Source organism: Cygnus olor, chromosome 20, assembly GCF_009769625.2.
Source record: "Cygnus olor isolate bCygOlo1 chromosome 20, bCygOlo1.pri.v2, whole genome shotgun sequence".
NCBI lineage: Eukaryota > Metazoa > Chordata > Aves > Anseriformes > Anatidae > Cygnus > Cygnus olor.
The window spans coordinates 7,576,283-7,595,399 of NC_049188.1; the positions used below are offsets into that span (position 1 = coordinate 7,576,283).

General features: G+C 61.1%; 2 protein-coding genes across 8 annotated transcripts in view; one reads left to right on the forward strand and one right to left on the reverse strand.

Moving 5' to 3' along the window:
* ABR (ABR activator of RhoGEF and GTPase) overlaps nucleotides 1-13,959 on the forward strand; it is a 34,889-nt gene extending 20,930 nt beyond the window's left edge. For 6 of the 7 annotated variants that reach the window (XM_040532745.1, XM_040532746.1, XM_040532748.1 and 3 more), the window contains 13 exons: nucleotides 117-239; nucleotides 323-398; nucleotides 540-644; nucleotides 1,136-1,210; nucleotides 1,349-1,446; nucleotides 1,554-1,685; nucleotides 8,443-8,502; nucleotides 8,631-8,740; nucleotides 8,911-9,050; nucleotides 9,623-9,757; nucleotides 9,874-9,979; nucleotides 11,507-11,654; nucleotides 11,826-13,959. In XM_040532745.1, coding sequence (XP_040388679.1) covers nucleotides 117-239; nucleotides 323-398; nucleotides 540-644; nucleotides 1,136-1,210; nucleotides 1,349-1,446; nucleotides 1,554-1,685; nucleotides 8,443-8,502; nucleotides 8,631-8,740; nucleotides 8,911-9,050; nucleotides 9,623-9,757; nucleotides 9,874-9,979; nucleotides 11,507-11,654; nucleotides 11,826-11,915 — 1,398 coding nt within the window. In that variant the 3' untranslated portion in view covers nucleotides 11,916-13,959. Of the gene's footprint in view, nucleotides 1-116; nucleotides 240-322; nucleotides 399-539; nucleotides 645-1,135; nucleotides 1,211-1,348; nucleotides 1,447-1,553; nucleotides 1,686-4,287; nucleotides 4,675-8,442; nucleotides 8,503-8,630; nucleotides 8,741-8,910; nucleotides 9,051-9,622; nucleotides 9,758-9,873; nucleotides 9,980-11,506; nucleotides 11,655-11,825 lie in introns of those variants that run through there. The other variant, XM_040532752.1, reaches the window with a different exon arrangement.
* Nucleotides 13,960-15,341: 1,382 nt separating this feature from the next.
* Nucleotides 15,342-19,075, reverse strand: TIMM22 (translocase of inner mitochondrial membrane 22). The gene is made up of 4 exons (XM_040532753.1): nucleotides 18,790-19,075; nucleotides 18,194-18,390; nucleotides 17,077-17,149; nucleotides 15,342-15,951 (listed from the first exon to the last, which is right to left on the reverse strand). The coding sequence occupies exons 1-4, from the start codon at nucleotides 19,016-19,018 to the stop codon at nucleotides 15,875-15,877; spliced, it is 576 nt and encodes a 191-aa protein (XP_040388687.1). The 5' UTR covers nucleotides 19,019-19,075; the 3' UTR covers nucleotides 15,342-15,874.
* Nucleotides 19,076-19,117: the final 42 nt, after the last annotated feature.

The following is a 19,117-nucleotide window of genomic DNA, read 5'->3' on the forward strand; positions in this document are numbered from 1 at the left end:
TTGCCAGAACCATCCCGGTGGGGTTGGGGATGGGCAGATAGCACCCAGGGGTGCTGGGGGTGCCGGAGACATCTCATCTGCTTGACCCAGTCCCCGTGTCCTCTCCCTGCCTGCAGAAAGCCAACAAGGGGCAGAGCCGTGCTATCGAGCGCCTCAAGAAGAAGATGTTTGAGAACGAGTTCTGGCTGCTCCTCAACTCGCCCGCCATTCCCTTCCGCATCCACAACCGCAACGGGAAGGTGAGGGGGGCTGGAGGGGATGGGGCCGTGCTGGCTGGGGAGGGACAAGTCTCAGCCCTGCAGCATCGCCCTCTCTCTTCCAGAGCTACCTATTCCTGCTGTCCTCCGACTACGAGAGGTCTGAGTGGAGGGAGGCCATTCAGAAACTGCAGAAAAAGGGTAAGTCTCGGGCTGCTGAGGCCCCCTTGGGACTCCTTCCCCCTAGGGTGCTGCCGTGGATCGGCCCCATGGGATTCCAGCTTGTCTGGTCCCCGGGGCCAGTGGTGGCTGTGTCCCTCTGAAGCTCCTCTCCTGCCCCAGACCTCCAGGCCTTCGTGCTGAGCTCGGTGGAGCTGCAGGTGCTGACGGGATCCTGCTTCAAGCTCCGCACCGTCCACAACATCCCGGTCACCAGCAATAAGGACGGTGAGTGTCTGCTGGGCTGCTGGCCCCTCTTGGCATGGGGGTGACATGGGGAGGGTGTGCGGGGTCCCTCACCTCGAGCGGGGTCCCCGGCTGTGCAGGGGGACGTGTCCCCAGCAGGTGGCACTACCGGAGCAGAGCTGGGCTCTCACGCACAGCGTTCCCAGCTGTGACACGGCACTGGTTTTGGGGTCCCAGTGATGTCCCCACGGGCTGGGAAGGAGCAGGGTGACCCCAGTACGACCAGCCAGCCCCACTGGGAGCACCCCCAGCATCGGGGAGCTCGGGATGTCCGGCGGGACTGATGGGCAGCAAGGGATGCTTGTCCTTCTCCAGACCTTCAGGAGGAGCCCTCCAAGGGGGTTGGGGACAAGGGGGTGTCACTGCAGGCACCTCGGGGCCGTGCTGGGGCTCATTATGGAAGATCCTGCCTAAGGGGGCAGTTGGGGGTCAAAACCAGAGCCTTAATGACCCCTCTGCTGCTTGCCTCGCAGACGACGAGTCCCCCGGGCTCTACGGGTTCCTGCACGTCATCGTCCACTCCGCCAAGGGCTTCAAGCAGTCGGCCAGTAAGTGCAGCGCCCACCCTCGCTTGGAGGGGCTGGGGCGAGAGCTGGGTCCAGCACGTGGCCCCGTGAGCCCCCGGGGGTCCCAGCAGCTCAACAGGGACGCGTTACGGGGGCGCTCAACGGTGTCTCCTCCTCCAGACCTCTACTGCACGCTGGAGGTGGACTCCTTCGGCTACTTCGTCAGCAAAGCCAAGACCAGGGTTTTCCGGGACACAACCGAGCCACAGTGGAACGAGGTGAGAGGAGGCTGGAGGATGCGGGGAAGGGACTGTGCCCACCCTCCAGCCCTGGTTTTGGAGCAGTTTTGGGTGCTGGGGCTGAGCCACCCTCCGTCTGCTCCCAGGAATTCGAGATTGAGCTGGAAGGCTCCCAGTCCCTGCGCATCCTCTGCTACGAGAAATGCTACGACAAGACCAAGCTCAACAAGGACAACAACGAAATCGTGGACAAGATCATGGGCAAGGGGCAGATCCAGGTACATGCTGGGGCTTTCGGGCATCTTCTTGCCCAACCCGTACCTCCTGGGGCCAGCCTGCTGGGGTGCAGTGCTGGGAGACGCCGGGAGCCGAGCGCAGGGGTCTGGGCTCAGGGCTGAAGGCAGCGAGGAGGATGAGCATCAGGCACGTGGGCGACGATCCTGGGGTGTGATGGCCTCAGCAGAGGTGGGACAAAGTGAGAGGGGATCCCAGGGAGGTGGCAAAGATGACGGCCACCCCCAGGCATGCACCCAGCCCCGTTCCTTGGGATCAGCTCACCCCATGGGCTGCGGGGAGGGCTCGCTCTGGCCAAGGAGGGGGCCACGAGCCTGCTGTCCGCCTCCTGGAGGGCTCTGAGCATCCAGCCCCACATCTCCCCCGCCGGCCCAGCGCTCCCTCCCCGCTGGCCGCCGCTGTCCCCTCTGCCACCATCCGCATCCCCGGCGCCTCCATCCGCCGCCGCTATGGCAACGGGGGGTTGCCAGGGCAACGGCCCGGCCGCCTCTGATTGGCCGTTGCCAGGCAGGGGGATGGAGGCCGGGGCTGCCCCGAGATGCTCCCAGGTGAGCAGGGCGGTGGGAGGGGGGCCGGCAGCCCCCAGACCCTGCACACCGCAGCACCCCCCCCTTGGCCAGGGGACAGCGGGGATGGGTCAGGACGGCCATGCCCACCCGTTTTCCTGGCGGGACCCCTGCTCTGGCTGCCTCCCCCCGCTGTGATGGGATGCCTGGGACACGTCCCCCCCCGCCTGAGGCCACTTCAAAGCACCCGGCTGCCTGCTCCATGGGAAAGTAGCTGAGGGCAGGTCCCCGGGGAGGAGGAAGGAGCACGGAAACGCTGATGGGAAGGAGGTGCTGATGTGGGGCAGCATCACGTTGGGTGCAGGATGGGAGATGGGGCTCGGCTGGGCTTGGTTGTACCCAAAATTGCCAGTCTGCTGCCCTCCCTGGCGTGGGGCAGGGGTGGCACAAGGCCACGCAGTACGCAGGGGGCCGGGGAAGGGGCTCAGTGCCCCGCGGGGGCTCAGCCCAGCTGTGTGCTTGGAAATAGCCCGTGTCAACAAACATGAGTCACGCCGGGAGACCGGGGGGTCGGGGCAGGGACAGCACAGCTTGGCTCTGCCGTGCGAAAGTCTGGGAAGGAAAAAGGGAGAGAGAGGAGGTCCCCGGGGCTGCTTACCCCGAGGACGGAGCGGTGTCCCTGACATTAGGAGCGGGGCTGTGGGGCTGTCCTGCTGTCACCTGGCGCCGTTGCTCGGGGCAGGGCTGGCCCCAGCAGGATAGGGGTGGTGGCAGGCAGGGACAAGGGACAGCAAAGGTTTGGGCAGGACTGGCACCGCCACTCGTGGGTGACTGGGTTGTGGCTGTGCCCTGAGTTAAGGCAGAGATGCTGCCCTGGATAGTCCCTACCCCTGTTGCTCCCTGGGCTCCCCAAGAGCTGCTGCTGGTTCCAGTTAGCAGTGAGGAATGGGAGGCACTGGGAGCACTGGGGTCTGCAGCTTGGCAAAGGCCTGTGATGGGCAGGGAGCTGCCGGGCTGGCCAAAATCCTGCAGCTGTGCTGTGCCCGCTGCCCAGCTCCAACCTGGCAGGCCGGGCATCCTGGCAGCAGGCCCCGAGGCGTCTTGCATTGTGCTGAGCATCGGACCCCCATCTCGTACCCCATCCCCGTGGCTGGCGGAGGGAGCCCCTTGCTATGGGGCCCTGCCATCTCCTGGTGGCTTTGTGGGTGGGAAGCCCAGCTCCGAGCCCGTCCTTGTCCCCGGGGGCTGCCAGCAGCTGTGGGTGATGGCAGGGGTTGTGCAGGGCAGCCTGCGAGTGCTCGTGCCCTGCTGCAGAGTGGAGAGCCTGCATCTGGCCCTGGTGCCCTGGGGTGGGCAAGGGGACGGGCAGCGGGTGTATGGGGAGGGGGGGTCTCGGAGCCAGGGGTGATGGGGCAGGGCAGAGCAGCCCCTCCTGGCCGTGCAGCCCCGTTTTGGTGCAGGGGGAGGAGACGCGGCTGTGGAAGCGGAGGCTGTGTTGTCATGGGCACGCTGCCTGCCATCCCCGCAGGGAATCGCTCCCCGGCCAGTCCCCCTTTGCACAGGGTTGGCAAAGGCTCCGAAAAGGGGGAGATTTGTGGTGTCGGGGCTGTCCTGGACCTGCAGGGACCCACAGGGTGCCCTATGCAGGCCTGGGGGCTGGATCCTGCCTGGTGCTGAGCCCCGCGGAGGCAGGGTGCTGTGCAGTTCCCACTGTTGGCTCCTTGCCCTGTCCGTGTGTGTCGGGAGGAGCCGTGGTGATGCTCCAGGGCACCCCCACCTCCCTCTGCCCCACGCTGTCCCCACCTCACCCCACTGCCAGTGGAGGTGACGAGGACCAGGGCAGGCTGGTGAGGTGTAGGGGGGCCCCTGCTCCCCAGACCGTGGCGGGACACCCCAAAAGCGCCAGCCCCTTGCTGTGCCCAGCCTGGCTGCTGAGGGGGGCACGGGGATGCTCCGGCGGTGCCTCCCCGGCCCCGTGTGCGGGGCTGCGCAGCCCTCCCGAGCGGCGCAGCGGGCGGCAGGGCGGGAGTTAACGCGTGGGGGACGCCGGGGGGGCTGCTTTGAGTCACTTCCTCGCAGTGGGAGGGAGGCTTTGGGGCTGTCGAGCTGCCTCTCGCCAGCCTGGCTCACACCCTGGAAGATGAGCCCAGCCTGCTCGCCTGCCCGCCGCCTGAGCCGGGCTGTCCCCGGCCACCGCTGACCTCCGTGCCCAAGCAGCAGCGGGGATGCCGGCGTTCTGCTAACCAAGCCCCCCCCGGCCACCCTGGGGTCCCCCAGCCTCTCCTCTGGCATCCCGGGAGCCGAAGCGGTGGCGATGATGACGGACGTGCTGGTGCAGCCCGACGGCAGCCCCAGTCCTGGGGGCGAGCGCCTGGAGCCTGGCCCGGAGGAGCCCGAGGGCAAGCGGCCCTCCACCACGGGCGCCCGCCTCTGGGGCCGGGTGCGCAGCAAGCTGCTGAGGCAGAAGGTGCCTGGGGGGCTCGGGGGGACGTGGAGGTGGTGGGGTGCATCCAGTTGGCTTCTCCGTACCCGGTGGCTTTGTTCAGGAGGGGGGGCTCGGGTACGGGTGTGCCACGGTACCCCCTTGCTTTGGGGAGAGGGCTGGGGGGGGTTCTGCGTGTGCCGTTTGGGTGCTTCGGGAGCTTTATGAATACTTAGCAGCCTGCTCAGCGCTTGTTTTCCTCTTCCCCTTCTTCCCCGGGGGATGCCGAGCTGCTTTGTGCCAGGCTGGTTGTGTTGCACGGGGTGCAGCTGGGGTGCTGGGGCAGCAGGAGGGGACAGTGCACCCTTGGGTGCTGCCCCCCCTGCCCCAAGCAGTAGGTGCTGCCTGTTTTGCGGGGAGGATGAGGGGCAGGGGTGCTCAAAGGGGTGACGGGAGGACACGGCACCATCGCAGGCTGTCCTGGGGGACTCGGGGGCACCGGGGGCTTCCCTCCCGTGCTGGCTCGGAGCGATGAAAGGCAGGAGCTGCCCCGACACGTGCGGGTTCAGTTTGTCAACAGCGAGGGGGGCTCGGTGGCAGCAGGGCTGGCTGTGACGCAGCGGCATTAACCTCGATTCCGTGCAGCCGCCGCTCTCGCAGAGGGGATTAGGGGCCGCCAGGGCTGCGGCGGGAGCTGCCCAGCGGCTGTTGCTGGGGCAAAACCCGAGGAGGTTTTTGCTTCCCAGGACGTGGGGCAGACGGGCGAGCAGGGACTGTGTCACCGTGAGCTGTCCCGCGCAGGAGCTCGGCTGCAGCAAGTCCGTGCCTGGGTCCCTGCGTGCAGCAGGCACGTCCTGCTTTTAGGGTCGCTGTCGGATGGGGCTCTGAATCGCTGCTTTTTTGGGCTCTGCTTTGCTCTGGGCTGGTGCTGGTGCTGCTCTGTCCCTGTAGTGTGGCCCCGACACCGTGTGCTGCCTGGGCAGGGGGTCGCTGCGTGGGGACCCGGAGCATCCCCTGCCTGCTGGGGCCGCTGCTGTTGGCCAGGCTGGGTGCCCACGGGGGCCGTGCTGGTGGGGAGCGACCCCAACTGTAGCAGCTCCCCTGGGATCCCGCTCCCAGCGTGACACAGGGGCAGACAGCCACGCCGGCTGAGTCACCGCTTTGCTCAGGATGGCTTCACCCAGGCTGATGCATCGGGTGACCTCATGGGTGAGAGGCATGAGGAAGGGATGTGCCGGCGGCATCCCGGTGCTTGGGGCCCCCAGGGCCACCACGAGGGCTCCTCTGCCACCAGAGCCCCCAGGACGCACGCAGCCCTGCAGGACTGCTTGTTGCCTGTCCCACTGCCGCCTCTCCCTGTGTGACAAGGGGCCTTGTGCAAGGAAACACCTTCAGGTAACGTGGGAGAAGAGGCTGAAGGTGAGTCTCTGTGTCCCGGAGCTGGGGGTGCCATCCTCCCCAGCCATGCCATCCTCCCCACCGGCTCGGGGCCATCCCTGGGCCATGCTGGAGCGTGGCAGCTCCCTGTGGTGCAGGGGGAGGAGATGGTGACAGTGGCAGTAGCTGAGCCTGGGTGTTTGCCAGCGCCATGTGGGCAGGAGGTGCCTCTGGCGCCGTGGGCAGATGCTCCCATCCGTCCTCCCACGCGTGGGAGCTGTGTCCCGTGGGGACGTGGCAGTGGCTGCACCGGGGCTGCGGGCAGGGCTTGGAGAGCACCGGGGCCAGCTCAGAGCACGGTGCACCGTGGGGACCAGCCCCAGCTGCAGGGGAGCTGGGGTGACTCCGGCTGAGCCAGCTCAAATTTGGGGCAGTGACAGAAGTTGGGGGGCCACGGTGCGGCAGGCGGCTGGGGGAACGCGCTGTGCTCAGGGTGAGGTTCGCGGTGCTCGTGGCAGCCAACCTGGCTTTTATTAGGGCTTTGTTCGGAGCCTGCTAAAGCCCTTCCAGATGTGCGCTGCCAGGGCCATCGGAGACGGGGGACCCATGGGACGGGGCTGGGGAAGATGTGTGGTGTTTCCAATTAAACTCGCGCCGTGGAGGGGGAGGCCCACGGCTCCCGACCTGGCTGAGGAACGAACGGCTTCGCTGCCTGGGGCTGGACGCTTTGCTCCTCGCTGCTGGGGCTGCGGTGACAAGGCAGCTTCCGCATCGGTGCCACGAGGGGGACATGGCTGCGTGTACAAGAAGGGGTGAAAGCCCTTTGGGACCTGGCCAGAGCCCCGTTGCTGCTGCACAGGGTATGGCCGTGGCTGCGGTGGGTGCGCAGTGGCAATGCCCCGTGCCCAGCAGCGGGTGCTGCAGGGGGGGGGACTGGAGCTGGTGGGGGGACACAAGGGGCTTCAGTGGCAGGGCTGGGGTTGGCCAGGGTCCAGCTGCAGCCTCGTGATCCTTGCGTCCAAACCTGCTGTGGGGCCCCTTGGGAGCCTGGGGCAGCTGCAGCCTTCCTCCTCCTCCTCCTCCTCCTCCTCCCCGCTCTGTCCCCAGCAGCCGCGGGGCTGGTGGGGTGAAGGCATCACAGCGCTCACCCGGGCTCTCCCGTGCTGGGGCGCCGGGGAGGGGATCGGCATCAGGAGACATTGCTGGAAACCGCAGCACCTCACGTGGCAGCGGGGGGCGGAGGAGCTGCCCGGCCTCGTGGGAATGGCGCTGGGGACAGCAGCTGGGTGCTGGGCAGGGTCCGGCCGTCTCGGCTCAGCCAGCCCAGGTGGTGCTTGGGACAATCGTGGGCCTCGTTTGTCCTCAGCAGACGTCCCCTGGCTGAGCTCCACATCCCCTCTTCCTGCTGCCTGAGGCTGAGCTCAGGCGATGCCGCGGTGCTGGGAGCCAGGGCAATTTGGGTCTCGGTGTGCAGGAGGGGACGTGAGGGACCCCAGCATGATATGTGGTGGCTTCATGAGTGGCCAGAAGCTGGGGCAGGGGAATGGCAGCTCCATGGCCGGAGCGGCAGCTCTGGACATCTCTGTGCTCACCCGGAGCATCCCCCAAGCCAGCAGCTGCTAAAGGAAACCCCCGCGTCCTTGAGCAGTGACCCCGTGCACGTGGCACGAGCCTCGCCTGGCAGCTGCGCACTCGCAGCCCCAGGACCCCCGCCAGCTCCGCATCCCGTCCCCTTCCCCGAGGGGACATTAGTGCCAGGCGCTGCCCCGTGCATTACGAAGATCGATGGGGCCGGATCGATGGCACCAGCTGGGGACCAAAAAGCCCCAGAAGGCAGCTGGAGCGAGGGCTGGCTGCTGTGGCAGAGCCCCCATGCCCTCGGGTGGGAGCAGACCCCCGCAGCCCCCCAGTAAGGTGAGCTGGTGCCAGCCTTCCTCGTCCCAGTGCCGCGTCCTCATCGTCCTATCCCTGGGGCTGAGGCCCCCGACTGCCATCCCCTCTTGGGACTGGGGTCACTGCTGTCCTCTCTGCCCCGGTCCTGTGTCACTGAGGATTGGGGACGGCTCTGTGCCACCTCGCTGCCGTGAGTGTTGGGGCCTTGGGAACACCAGAACCTCGCTGTGGCCCTGGGGAAGCGTCACCGAGTCCCCTGCTAGCCCGAAAGCCAGAAATAGCAGAGCCTGTCATTCCCAGGGGTTATAAATAGCCCTGGCTATTGGGAGATGTTGTTTTTTTCTGCATGGAAAACACTGCCCTAGTTCTGTTCCATCAATCTGCCTCCAGAAATAGTCCCAGTTCTTGGAAATTTCTTGCTGCTGGGGTGTGTGTTCAGCCAGGGGCTCGGAGGACCGATCCCACCAGGTCCAGCGCCCAACCCAAGGGACCCCAGACTGTCCCCACTGGTGTCCAACCCTGCTGTGCTGTCTCTCCCCGCAGCTGGACCCGCAGGCCGTGCAGACCAAGAACTGGCACATGGACGTGATTGAGATGAACGGGGTAAGCGGGGCCCAAAGCCCCTTCCTCGGGTGGCAGCAGGGTGGGCAAGCCGTAGACCCGAGCTTCGGGTGCGCTGCGGGGCCGTACCTCTGTGTGACGCCGAGGTGACAGCCAGGATGTCCCCGCAGATCAAGGTGGAGTTCTCCATGAAGTTCACGAGCAGAGACATGAGCCTGAAGAGGACGCCGTCCAAAAAGCAGACCGGTGTCTTCGGAGTCAAAATCAGCGTCGTCACCAAGTGCGTGTGGGGCTGGGGGTGGCTGCTCCCTCCCTGTCCCTGCGGGCCGTGGGGTTTGGGGACGCGGGGGACCTGCCCCCATCCCTCCCACCCTGCACGTGGATCCTGCCCCATCTCGGGGCTGGTGGGGCCCCGAAAATCGCCGCTGACACCTCTGCTTTCCGAGCCAGGCGCGAGCGCTCCAAGGTGCCTTACATCGTGCGCCAGTGCATCGAGGAGGTGGAGAAGAGGGGCATCGAGGAGGTCGGCATCTACAGGATCTCCGGCGTCGCCACGGACATCCAGGCCTTGAAGGCAGTCTTCGATGCGAGTGAGTGACGGCCGCCTGTCCCCTCCGCGGGCACCGAGCACCCCCCTAGTGCTGCAAGCCCGGGGGCTGCCCACCGCACTGCGCCACGTGCGAGGTGCACGGGTGGGTGCTGAAGGGGCTGGGGACGAGGAGGTAAAAGCTCGGAGCTGGTGCCGCAGGAATTGCTGCTCTGCCGTGCGTGGGGCACGGGCAGCCCCGGCCCTGAGCCCCCGCAAGGGAGCCCCACAGCCCCGCTCTGCCCTGACCTATTTTCGGTGGTGTTTGTGTGCCGATGGCTCTGATCTGCCTCCACACCTGGCCGGCTCCCAGGGAGACACTGAGTCAGGGCAAGGTTGCAGATGGATTTGCAAATTGTTCCGCGGCCTGCTGCCCAACACTGCCATGGCCAAACTGCCCACTCCCGATGGCAGCAGGAGGGTCAGGAGCTGGATTAATGCTCACAAGGGTCCCCAGATCTCCTTCCTGGGGCTACCACGTCCAGAGGGGCCCTTGGTGGTGCAATGGGGCTGGGGACTGTGCTGTTTGGGGTGTTTGCGAACAGGAGGTGTCACACGGGGCTGCTCTCTGGACAGATAACAAGGACATCCTGGTGATGCTGAGCGACATGGACATCAACGCCATCGCCGGCACGCTCAAGCTGTATTTCCGAGAGCTGCCCGAGCCCCTCCTCACTGACAGACTGTACCCCGCCTTCATGGAGGGCATCGGTAAGGGCCCGGGGACCGTTAAGGGGTCTGGCCATGCTGCCAGCACCTTCCTCCTTGCTGCCCCGCTCACGCAGGGCTTGGTCCTTGCCCTGAGCCCTTTCTCTCCTCACCTCCAGCCCTCTCGGATCCTGCTGCCAAGGAGAACTGCATGATGCACCTTCTCCGCTCGCTGCCTGACCCCAACCTCATCACTTTCCTCTTCCTGCTGGAGCACTTGAAAAGGTAATGGCCGGGCAGGGCAGGGCAGGGCAGGGGGGCAGCATCTGTCTCGCTGCTTTGCCTGGGGGTGGGCCTTGAGCACGGGGGGAGCCGCTGGGGGTGCCCTCACACCCCATGGCTGTGGCTGGTCCCTATCCAGGTGATGCTGTGCTGGTGGAGAGCAGGGCAGGATTTGGGATTTGGGCAGCTTGCAGTGGCCTTTCCCTTCTCCCGGCCCCTCTGGAGGGTGCAGCCCCAGGAGTGAGCACAACTCTGCGTCCCTGGGCTGCGGTGCATTCACTGGGGGGGTCTGTGGGATCCTGGAGCTGTACTGTGACAGAGAGCAGCCCCTGGAGGCCCGGGGTCACTGGTGGTGGTGGCAGCGGGGACCCTGTAGAGCACGGGGCCCTTTGCACAGCTCCGCTCTGCAGGGAGCACGCATCCTTTGGCACGAGGCAACTCTTGGCTGCCTTAGCCTGCGTGCAGCTGCTTGGATGAGCTCCCTGTGGGGACCAGCTGGCCTCAGCACGGGGCGGGGAATCAATTTGGGACCGTGCGGTGCCCTTTTAGCAGGAAAACTGAGCACTGCGTCCTCCGCACCGGTGCAGGAGCAGCCCGTGCCCAGCACATTGCTCTGATCCCTGCAACTTGTCTGCGGCAGGCGGACGAGCCCTGGGGGTGTTCAGCTCTGCAGAAATGTCCCAAAGCTGCGTTCAGCGCCTTGTGCAGCTTGTCCTGCAGTGAGAGCAGCACCGTGCAGCTCCCCATCATGGCAGCAGCTGTAGCTCCTGTGCCCGCTCCATTTCAGCTGCTCCTGGCTCCATCTGCAGCTGGGAGAGCCTGGCCGAGCCTGGGGAAGGGCAGCGCAGGGACCCCAAAATCCGCAGTGGGTGCAGGGCTGGTGGCAGGACCGCGGTGCGGCACGCAGGGCTCGGCCAGAGCGTGCCACGAGGTTGGGAACGGGGCTGGCGGCTCGTGTTACTCGCATCGTGACGCGTTTTTCTCTGCTTTGGCTACAAGCAAACAGAAAAAGTGATTGCTGCCGGGGGTGGGGAAGGAAAATCCATTTCCACCCTGAGAACTGGGCACAGCCAGTTCCCACATCTGCTCCCCTGGCTGGGGCTTAGCCGGGGAGTGCGGCCGCCTGCTAACACGGTGATGTTGTGGCCCTGCTCCCTTGGTGGGGGCTGCTTGGGGGTCCCACGGGGTCAGGGGGCTGGTGCAGAGCCCTCCGTACCCTGCAGGGGCTGGGGCAGGGCGGAGGCTCTGCAGCTCTCGAGCAAGCCAGGGCTCGGTCGCTGCCACATCACTCCCAGGGCTCCCAGCCAGGCCCGGCGGCTCCTGCAGAGGCCATGAAGGGGGCAGAGCTCCCTGCCCTGCCCCTGGGTCTGCCGGGGCCACAAGGGGCTGCTGCAGCCGGAGCTATCCTGCCAGGGCTGGAGGGTGGCAGGGGGAGGTCAGTGTTTTTCCCTCCCATGGCACCCGGTGGCTGCGCTGCTCTGGGTGGAGGCGCTGGGATCTCATGCTCGTGGCTTTCCTCTTATCCCCCAGGGTAGCGGAAAAGGAGCCCATCAACAAAATGTCCCTCCACAACCTGGCCACAGTCTTCGGGCCAACACTGCTGAGACCCTCGGAGGGGGAGAGCAAAGGACACCTCACCCTGGCCTCCGACATCTGGTCCCACGACGTGATGGCCCAGGTGAGAGCCAGGCTGGTGGTGCTGGGACCCGGCCCATGTTGGCACCTGGAGGGTTTCACCGGCCTGTCCGGGCGGACTTGTCCCTCCTCGCTGGAGGTGGCTGCACGGGGCAAGCTGGCACCTGGCAGCTCCCCCCGTCTGGCCCTAACACCCCTAATTTGCCTGCCACAGGTCCAGGTCCTCCTCTACTACCTGCAGCATCCTCCCATCTCCTTCACTGAGCTGAAGCGCAACACACTTTACTTCTCCACGGACGTGTAGCCTGCAGGGAGGAGGCACCAGCTGCAAACACTCCCAGCTCCCTGCTGGGGGCCATGGACCGGATCAAGGCCCCCAGGGAGATCGGCCTGGCCCCAGGACGGTGCTGCCTGCAGCTCCTGTACAATCGCATACTGACGGCTCGGTCCCGCCCCAGGCGCCGTGCCGCTCTGTAAAGTAGTCGTGTCTTATGTCCCTTCTCGTGTTCAAGAATTGTTTTCTGTATATTTGTTCAACCGAAGAGGTAGTGACTGACAAGGGCTGTGGACACAGGCTTCCCCTTCGGCTCGTTTTCTCCTGGACTCCTTCCCACCCGGCACCCCTCGCCTCGCTCTGCTCGAAGCCTGCAGCATCCCACGGGTGCCCGGCCGCTGCCCCACGCCTACACGCTTGGCACAGCCTCGCTGGGAGGCTGGGAGCTCGTGGGCCTCCCTCCCTGATGGCCGTGACCAGCCCTGCTTTGCCTCGCTGCCTGGATCCTGCTCTGCCCCGCGAGAGCCCGGGAGCAAGGTGCCGCTGCCTCCTCGCCGCGTCGCTGCCGGGCGCTTTCAGGCCAGTCCCCTCCCTCGGTCGCTCTTACCCCGCGCTTTGCCTGTGTGGGTGCAGCAGGGCGGTCGCTTCCCTCGCTGTTTGGCATCGCCGAGTAGTGTTATGGGGTAACCCACTAAAGCAGGGCTGGGACGAGGCGCTACGACGGGCTGACCGCAGAGCCGTGGGCTGGGGGGGTCAGCTCCCATTTCCCCAACAGGGTCTCGGCCTTGTTCTTGCCAAGCAAGAGACTGGAGTATTGCCCTGCTGTGTCTGTACATCCGTGTCCCTGCCTTAGCTCCCCGTGTGCCCCTTCTAGCCAAGCACTGCCACCCAGTTGCTGACTCCTGGGCACGCCACGTGCGGTGCCCCACGGCAGAGCTGCCCGGGGCAGCGGCGCTCCTGCTGCAGGCACGAGAACGGGGAGGTTTTGTTTCCCTCCTTGGCTCAGGGATGGGGGAGGAAAGCCCTGGTGGGCTCTGTTTGGCCTGGCCCTCGCTACCGGAGGCAGAAGTGCTCTCGCTAAGTGGTTTAATGGCTCCAGCTCTTGACCCCAGGCTGACGGCCGGGGCGGCCGCGCCATGTCCCGTGGCAGGGTGCCCGCACGTGCTCGAGGCTGTGCCCCAGCTGCCCCAGCGCCTGGCTCCGTCCCCTGCCCTCCCACGCTGACAGGGAGCTGCTGGTACCTGCTGGGACACAAAACCTTTCGCTCTGTGAGCCGAGTCTGTGTTCTCGTGGGAAAAGCCCCCTCCTCGATTGCGTTGGCCCTGTGCGCTCCTGTGCCAAAGGGAGATGATGAGAAGTGACCAAGCGTATCCCTGCTGCCGGCGGCGTCGCCTTTACCCACCCGGCCAGCAGACTGGTCCAGGTAAAGCCTGGCCGATGCTCCAGGTATGTCCTAAGCCCACATCCTCGGGGAAGGCAGCACCTGCCAGCCCCCCCACCAGCAAAGCAACAACCAGAGGGGAAGCCTTTCAGTCCCCCTCTAAAGGGCTCACACTCCAGACCCTGCTCCTCTCAACTACCAGCTAAACAGAAGGGAAACAGCAGCGCAGAAAAGAACCAGGCGTCTGTCTTGGCCCTGGACCCAGTAAGGAGGCCGAGCGTTAAGATCTGACTGCACAACGGATCCCTGTGTGTGTCTGAGTTGTTACATGTGTCCAAGTCTCTGTCCACCATAGTGTCATTCCAGATGGAGACTCTGTACAGCCAAAATCCCCCCCGCGTGACGGTGGCTGGAGGCCCGCGCCGCGCAGCCCCGGCACAACAGGCTGCGGCCAAAATCCCCGTGACGGGCTTTTGTTTGCTCCTGCAGGAAGGAAAGGCGGGGGGGTGGACTTCTGCAGCTACAGGTAGAATAGAACTGTTAATTAATATTTGACTTTCAGAAGTTGTTAAGGATATATTTTTGTTTGTGTTCTGTTTCAATTTTCTGTAGATTATAAACTTTAACTGGCTGTAAACCATGTGAAGAAAAAAAATGTTAATAAAAATGCAAAGCCCCAACGTTTGCACAAAAGGAGCCCTGTGGTATTGCTGTTTGCACCAACTGATCACCTTGGCTTTGCAATTTCTTCTCTTTCAGCCGTGGAAATCTTGCTAGTTGTGTTTCAAGCCAGTGGTATAAGCACGGGCGTTGTGCCAGGCAATCTCTTAAGAGACATCTTATGGTTTGGGCTACATCCTTGCATTTCAGTACATTCTGGAGGAAAAAAACCTGGACTGTCTGGAGCCAGCTTGTTTAATCAGCCCAGAATTACTCAAGCTTCAAATTCAGCTGACTTGCAGAGCTTCTGGCCTGAGGACACTGAACAGGCACAGCAAGGGAGATAGATGAGGCGATCTGGAAACCTCATCTGATGGATCACATGGAGCTGTCGCCCTGCTTCTTTCCGTGCGGTCATGGGAGACAAAACATCTCCAAACCGACCACCTTATCAGCTAAACTACCCTGCTGGTGTTGCTCTCCCAGGTAAGCAAGTGCTGTCAGTGTTCTGGGATATCAAACCGTGAATGCAAAGGAGGGGAAGTAGGTGAGAAAACGCCCAGAAGATGTTTTGCGCTGAACTTGAGATACTGCTGTGAGGCACTGGAACAGGCTGCCCAGAGAAGCTGCAGATGCCCCATCCCTGGAAGTGTTTAGCCTCATCCCTGGAAAGTGTTTAAGGCAAAGCTAGATGGGGCTTTGAGCAATCTGGTCTAGCAGAAGATGTCAATATCCATGGCAGGGGCTTTGGAATTTTATGATCTTTAAGGTCCCTTCCAACCCAAACCATTCTATGACTATGAATATATTCCCCCTTGCACAGTAGCTCAACGGCAGTTAAAACCCAGTCTAAACTATTTTGAGTATAAAAGTTATCCTCCATGGTCCAAGAACAGCCTGTGGCTAGAAAAGCAAGACAGCTAGTAAGAAAGCAAATCCAAAAGGGAGCAGCTCCCCAGGTTCGTGAGCAGGTGTCCTGACTTCAGTACCAATGCTCTGCAGAAGTGATGTTTCACTTTCCCCCAGTTTAACACTGGGGTGCTCAGAGGGTGGTGCAGGAACATGAGGGGAAACAGTGTGCTAAATGAATGTCTAGTTAGCTGTCTAACGGTGGTTACACACTCACAACTCTGCTTTAAAGTCCAGCCATCAAACTGCTGGAACCGATGGTGTGAGCCTGTGGCAGTTAAAGCAGTAGCAAGTACTCCCATGCTGAGGTTAAATCAGGCTAGCCAAGTGGCTACAGAGAATTATACATCTGCAACAACCTCTTTTTTACCCTTAAACTGTTTTGTTCATCTGCCAGTAACCACACACTTCTAAGGCTAAGGATTCCTTTTTGCTTTTCCCTTTAAGAAATGGTAAAGAAATCTGGCTCTCATTCTGTACTTGAAATAAGACAAGTTGTACAGATGGTGGTTTGTCTTCAGTTGGTATTTTAAGAAAAGCCTGGAACAAACTATTTCTCCACAGGATCTTACCTCTCCCCAACAGAACAGCAAGCTGCAAACTGGTAACTGCTAAACACTTGCAGCACGTTCAAATACACGGTCATCTAAACCACTGCATTTCTTTACGAAATTGTCCTCCTGCCTCTTTTGATGCTAGCAACAGACTTAATCAAAATCAGACCCAAAGGATCCAGAAAGCTCAGAGTCCAGGCTTGTTTCCTGGAAACTGACAGTCAGCTGATCCGTCCTGGTGATACTGCTCACTGCGCCTGGCTCCATCCTTGCATATTCCTGCAAGTCTGCCTGAAGCAGCATGCCAAGGCTCAGCGCCAGATTATTGTTAGTCATTCAGGAGAAGCAGCCAGCACCATCCAGCTTGCACTGATCAGGACTCCAAAGCAGTGGAAAGGTAAGCTCGACGGTTCTTCTGCTGTGATGCAGGCTCTTCGCAGCAGCACTGGAACACAAGGAAGACTTGCTCCCAAGGGATCCCACTGTTACCGTAGGTAGTAATCAATTGCTGCAGAGAAAGCGGCGAATCCTCCACAGCCGATAACGCCTGCCTTCAAACCAGCTGCAACGTAAAAGGATGGGAAAGAATGAGACAAAATAGGAAAGAAATTTTTCCTCCCAGTAACTAGCCTATGCAGTACGCGCTTGGAAAGCTTACACCTGCAGGAACCTGGCGGTCCTCTACCAGGGAACACTGCTCGAGGTGATGGAACGGGGGAACTTGGCACACACTGGTCTTAAAATCCCACATCTGGACTAGCATGACACAGTGACTGTGTGCTGTGGTCCTAAGTTTCCCTACAAGGGTTAGGAGAGAAAACACCACTGGCCACTAATGATTTCAGTGTGCTCTGATCTGAGCACTGCAGGTGACTTTGCTGTTGGACAAGAGATGGATAGGAAAAGCAGCTGCTACTTGGAAAGCTCTAAGAGGATTAGGCCCAGGACAGACACAACTTAACAGGCTCAATTAAAAGCTCTTTTAAGAACACTCTTGCTTCTTTTATGATCTGTGAACTGTTAGCTTTTTTGTTGGTTTTGTTATTTTGCTTTTGTTTTCCTAAGGATAGGTGAGAGAAGTTTGATATTTCTGATAAGCAGCGCAGCTCTTCCTCCTTGGGTGTTCTTAGCATTCAAGGCTTCCCCCAAAAAGTCCCCACGAGTGCCTGCTGGCCTAAAATCCCCGCGCTCCTGCTCCTGTACAGGAGCAATAAATAGAACTGCCTGTTTGATTTGATACAGGAGAAAGGAGGGAAGCATTGTACACGCTATGCAAGTTAACAGAGTTCCTGCCAGTGAAATAGTATATATAAGCACAGCTCTGTTAACACAAGAGCTGTAACTTCACTAAGTTGTTCTGCACGTATTTTTGGATCCCTCCCGATGACACCACAGAAGCATGTGGATAGCAAGCACCGTTTCCTGATTTTCTTTCAAGTCACTTCTGTTCATTTTTCTCCAATCTCGCTGTCCTGTACAACAGCCTTCCCTACCCACACATATCTTTCAAGCTGACAGGAAAGCGAGAGAGATGGCAGTTCTGTCAGTTTGGAGCACGGTCTGATGCTGACATAACCATAACCCCATGCAAAGAGATCTGTAGTGTGTGTTGCCTTAAAAATACTGCTTGCTACCTAACCGAATTACAGCCTTATCACAGAAATAGCTCATAGCAGGCACCACCAACCTCTGAAGCCGATCGCTCCTCCTGTGATGCAGCCACTAATAACGCTGTTCTTCCAGTCTGACTTTCCACGATACTGAGGAATTAAAAAGCAGAGTCAACAAATAAATACGAGATAAAAACTCAGTGCCTGTACTAATACCAAGACAGATTGAATGACCTTCCAGCCCTGTCTCAGATGAGGATGTTTTTCCCTCTGTTCTCAGCAGATGGCCCCCTGCACTTTAAAACATAAGCCTTGCAGGGCCAGGAGGAGGGGAAGGTGCAGGTCACCAGGAGAGGTAAGACAAATCCATATGGTGCAATGCAGAGCTGCAACAAAGACTCTCAGGTGAGCCGATACAGCCCCCAGAAGGCAGCACTGTGCACTGGCACCAGCTCAGAGATTTTAAAGGTGCTACAGGCACCTGAGTGCAGCACTGAGCCTGGCCGTGCAACCTGGAGAGCCACAGCACCCTGCTGACAATGATATACAATTTCCATAGCCAAAGCACACCAGTTTTTCACCAGTGCAGAGATCTGTTTGTTCTGCTTTATTGTGCAAGCAGATACACTTTTCTTCTACGTGATTTAAGAAATAATTGTCTTTCAATTAAAAGACAGTACTGAAATTCCTAACAGGCTCATTTTCCTATTTAAGAAAATGGATGATAGATTTACCGCTGAGCTGCACGAGGTCATTTCTTCCTGTAGGCTCAAGATGGAAATAAGCCTGTTGCTTAAGAACTTTGATCAAAGGATCCCTGTCTGCATATGCAATTTTTACAGGCTCAAATGACCACGTTGCAAGTTTGCAACTTTCAGTTTGATGTTTTAAAGTAAGAACAGATTACTCGTAGCTAGGGTTTCAAAAAACAATGCCCATACTCGCCAAAAGTTGGGACTTGAACTGGAAAGGACTTCACTGTTGTGTGCAGTTCTGCTTATTCCATCAGAGAACTACAGTTCTGAAGGCAGGTCTCAAAGCTGAAAAGCTTCAATGACTTAAGAAGCAAAAATAAAGTAGCCTAGTCCCTCACCCCATTACAAGGGGGATACGCATACTTATCCGAATCCATTAAAGGAGATTACCGAGTATATAATAAAAATATTTCATAATGCTTACGGAGTCCTTACTCACCGATTCTACCACACACTCAGTGCAGGAGAACATAGCGCCAACGATGGCGAAGTTCTTCGCATAGGATATGCCTCTCTGCCCCATGTCCTTCAGCACCTCCTTCGCAGTTGGCGTGCGATAGGGATCCTTGGGATCAAACCCAACGTTGGTGTCGATGCCAGCTGTGAAGACACCAAACGCTCCTCCAAGAACAAATCCTGCGGAAGAGGAAAGGTACAAAATGAACCTCTGCTGGGTTAGAGTGATACGAAGGGCCCGTAGCGTGATGCTGCGGGCACTGACATTGACACCTTCCCCGCTGCAGGCCTGTGCTGTGCGGAGAAGCACCACGACCACCTCTTCCTTGTGCAGAAGGGAAAGCGGACGGAGATCCCTTCCTGGGCCCTGTGACAGGCCGGGGGTGCTCTGAGGGCTGAGGAAAACCCAGGGGGACACAGCTCGGCGGCCCCTCCTCCTGCCCACCCGCCCCGTGCCCTGGGGCTCGTCCCCTGGCGGCTCCTTCACCTCTCCCCGATGCCAGCCCCCGTCCCCACATCCCCCCCATCCCTCACAGCCCCTCACAGGCCCCCCACATCCCGTCATAGCCTCCCGCGCACCCCCCACGCAGGCCAGCGCCGCCTTGAAGGCGCAGCTCTCCATGGCCCGCTCCACCATCTTCTGCTCCTCGCTCTTGGCCGGGCTGGGGATGCCTCCCAGGGCGGCGGGGTCCCAGGTTCGGGGCCGGCGCCGCTCGCCCACCAGGTGCTGCAGCAGCTCGCTGTACCGCACCGCCGGCGGCTCCGGCTCCGGGCCGCCCGGCGACGAAGGGGACGGGGCAGCCGCCATCACCGCGGAGCCCCCTCAGGCGGCCGCCACTCCGCTCCCGTAACACAGAGGGGGTGACGGGAGTTGTAGTTCCGCGGTGCTGCGACTCCGCATCCCAGC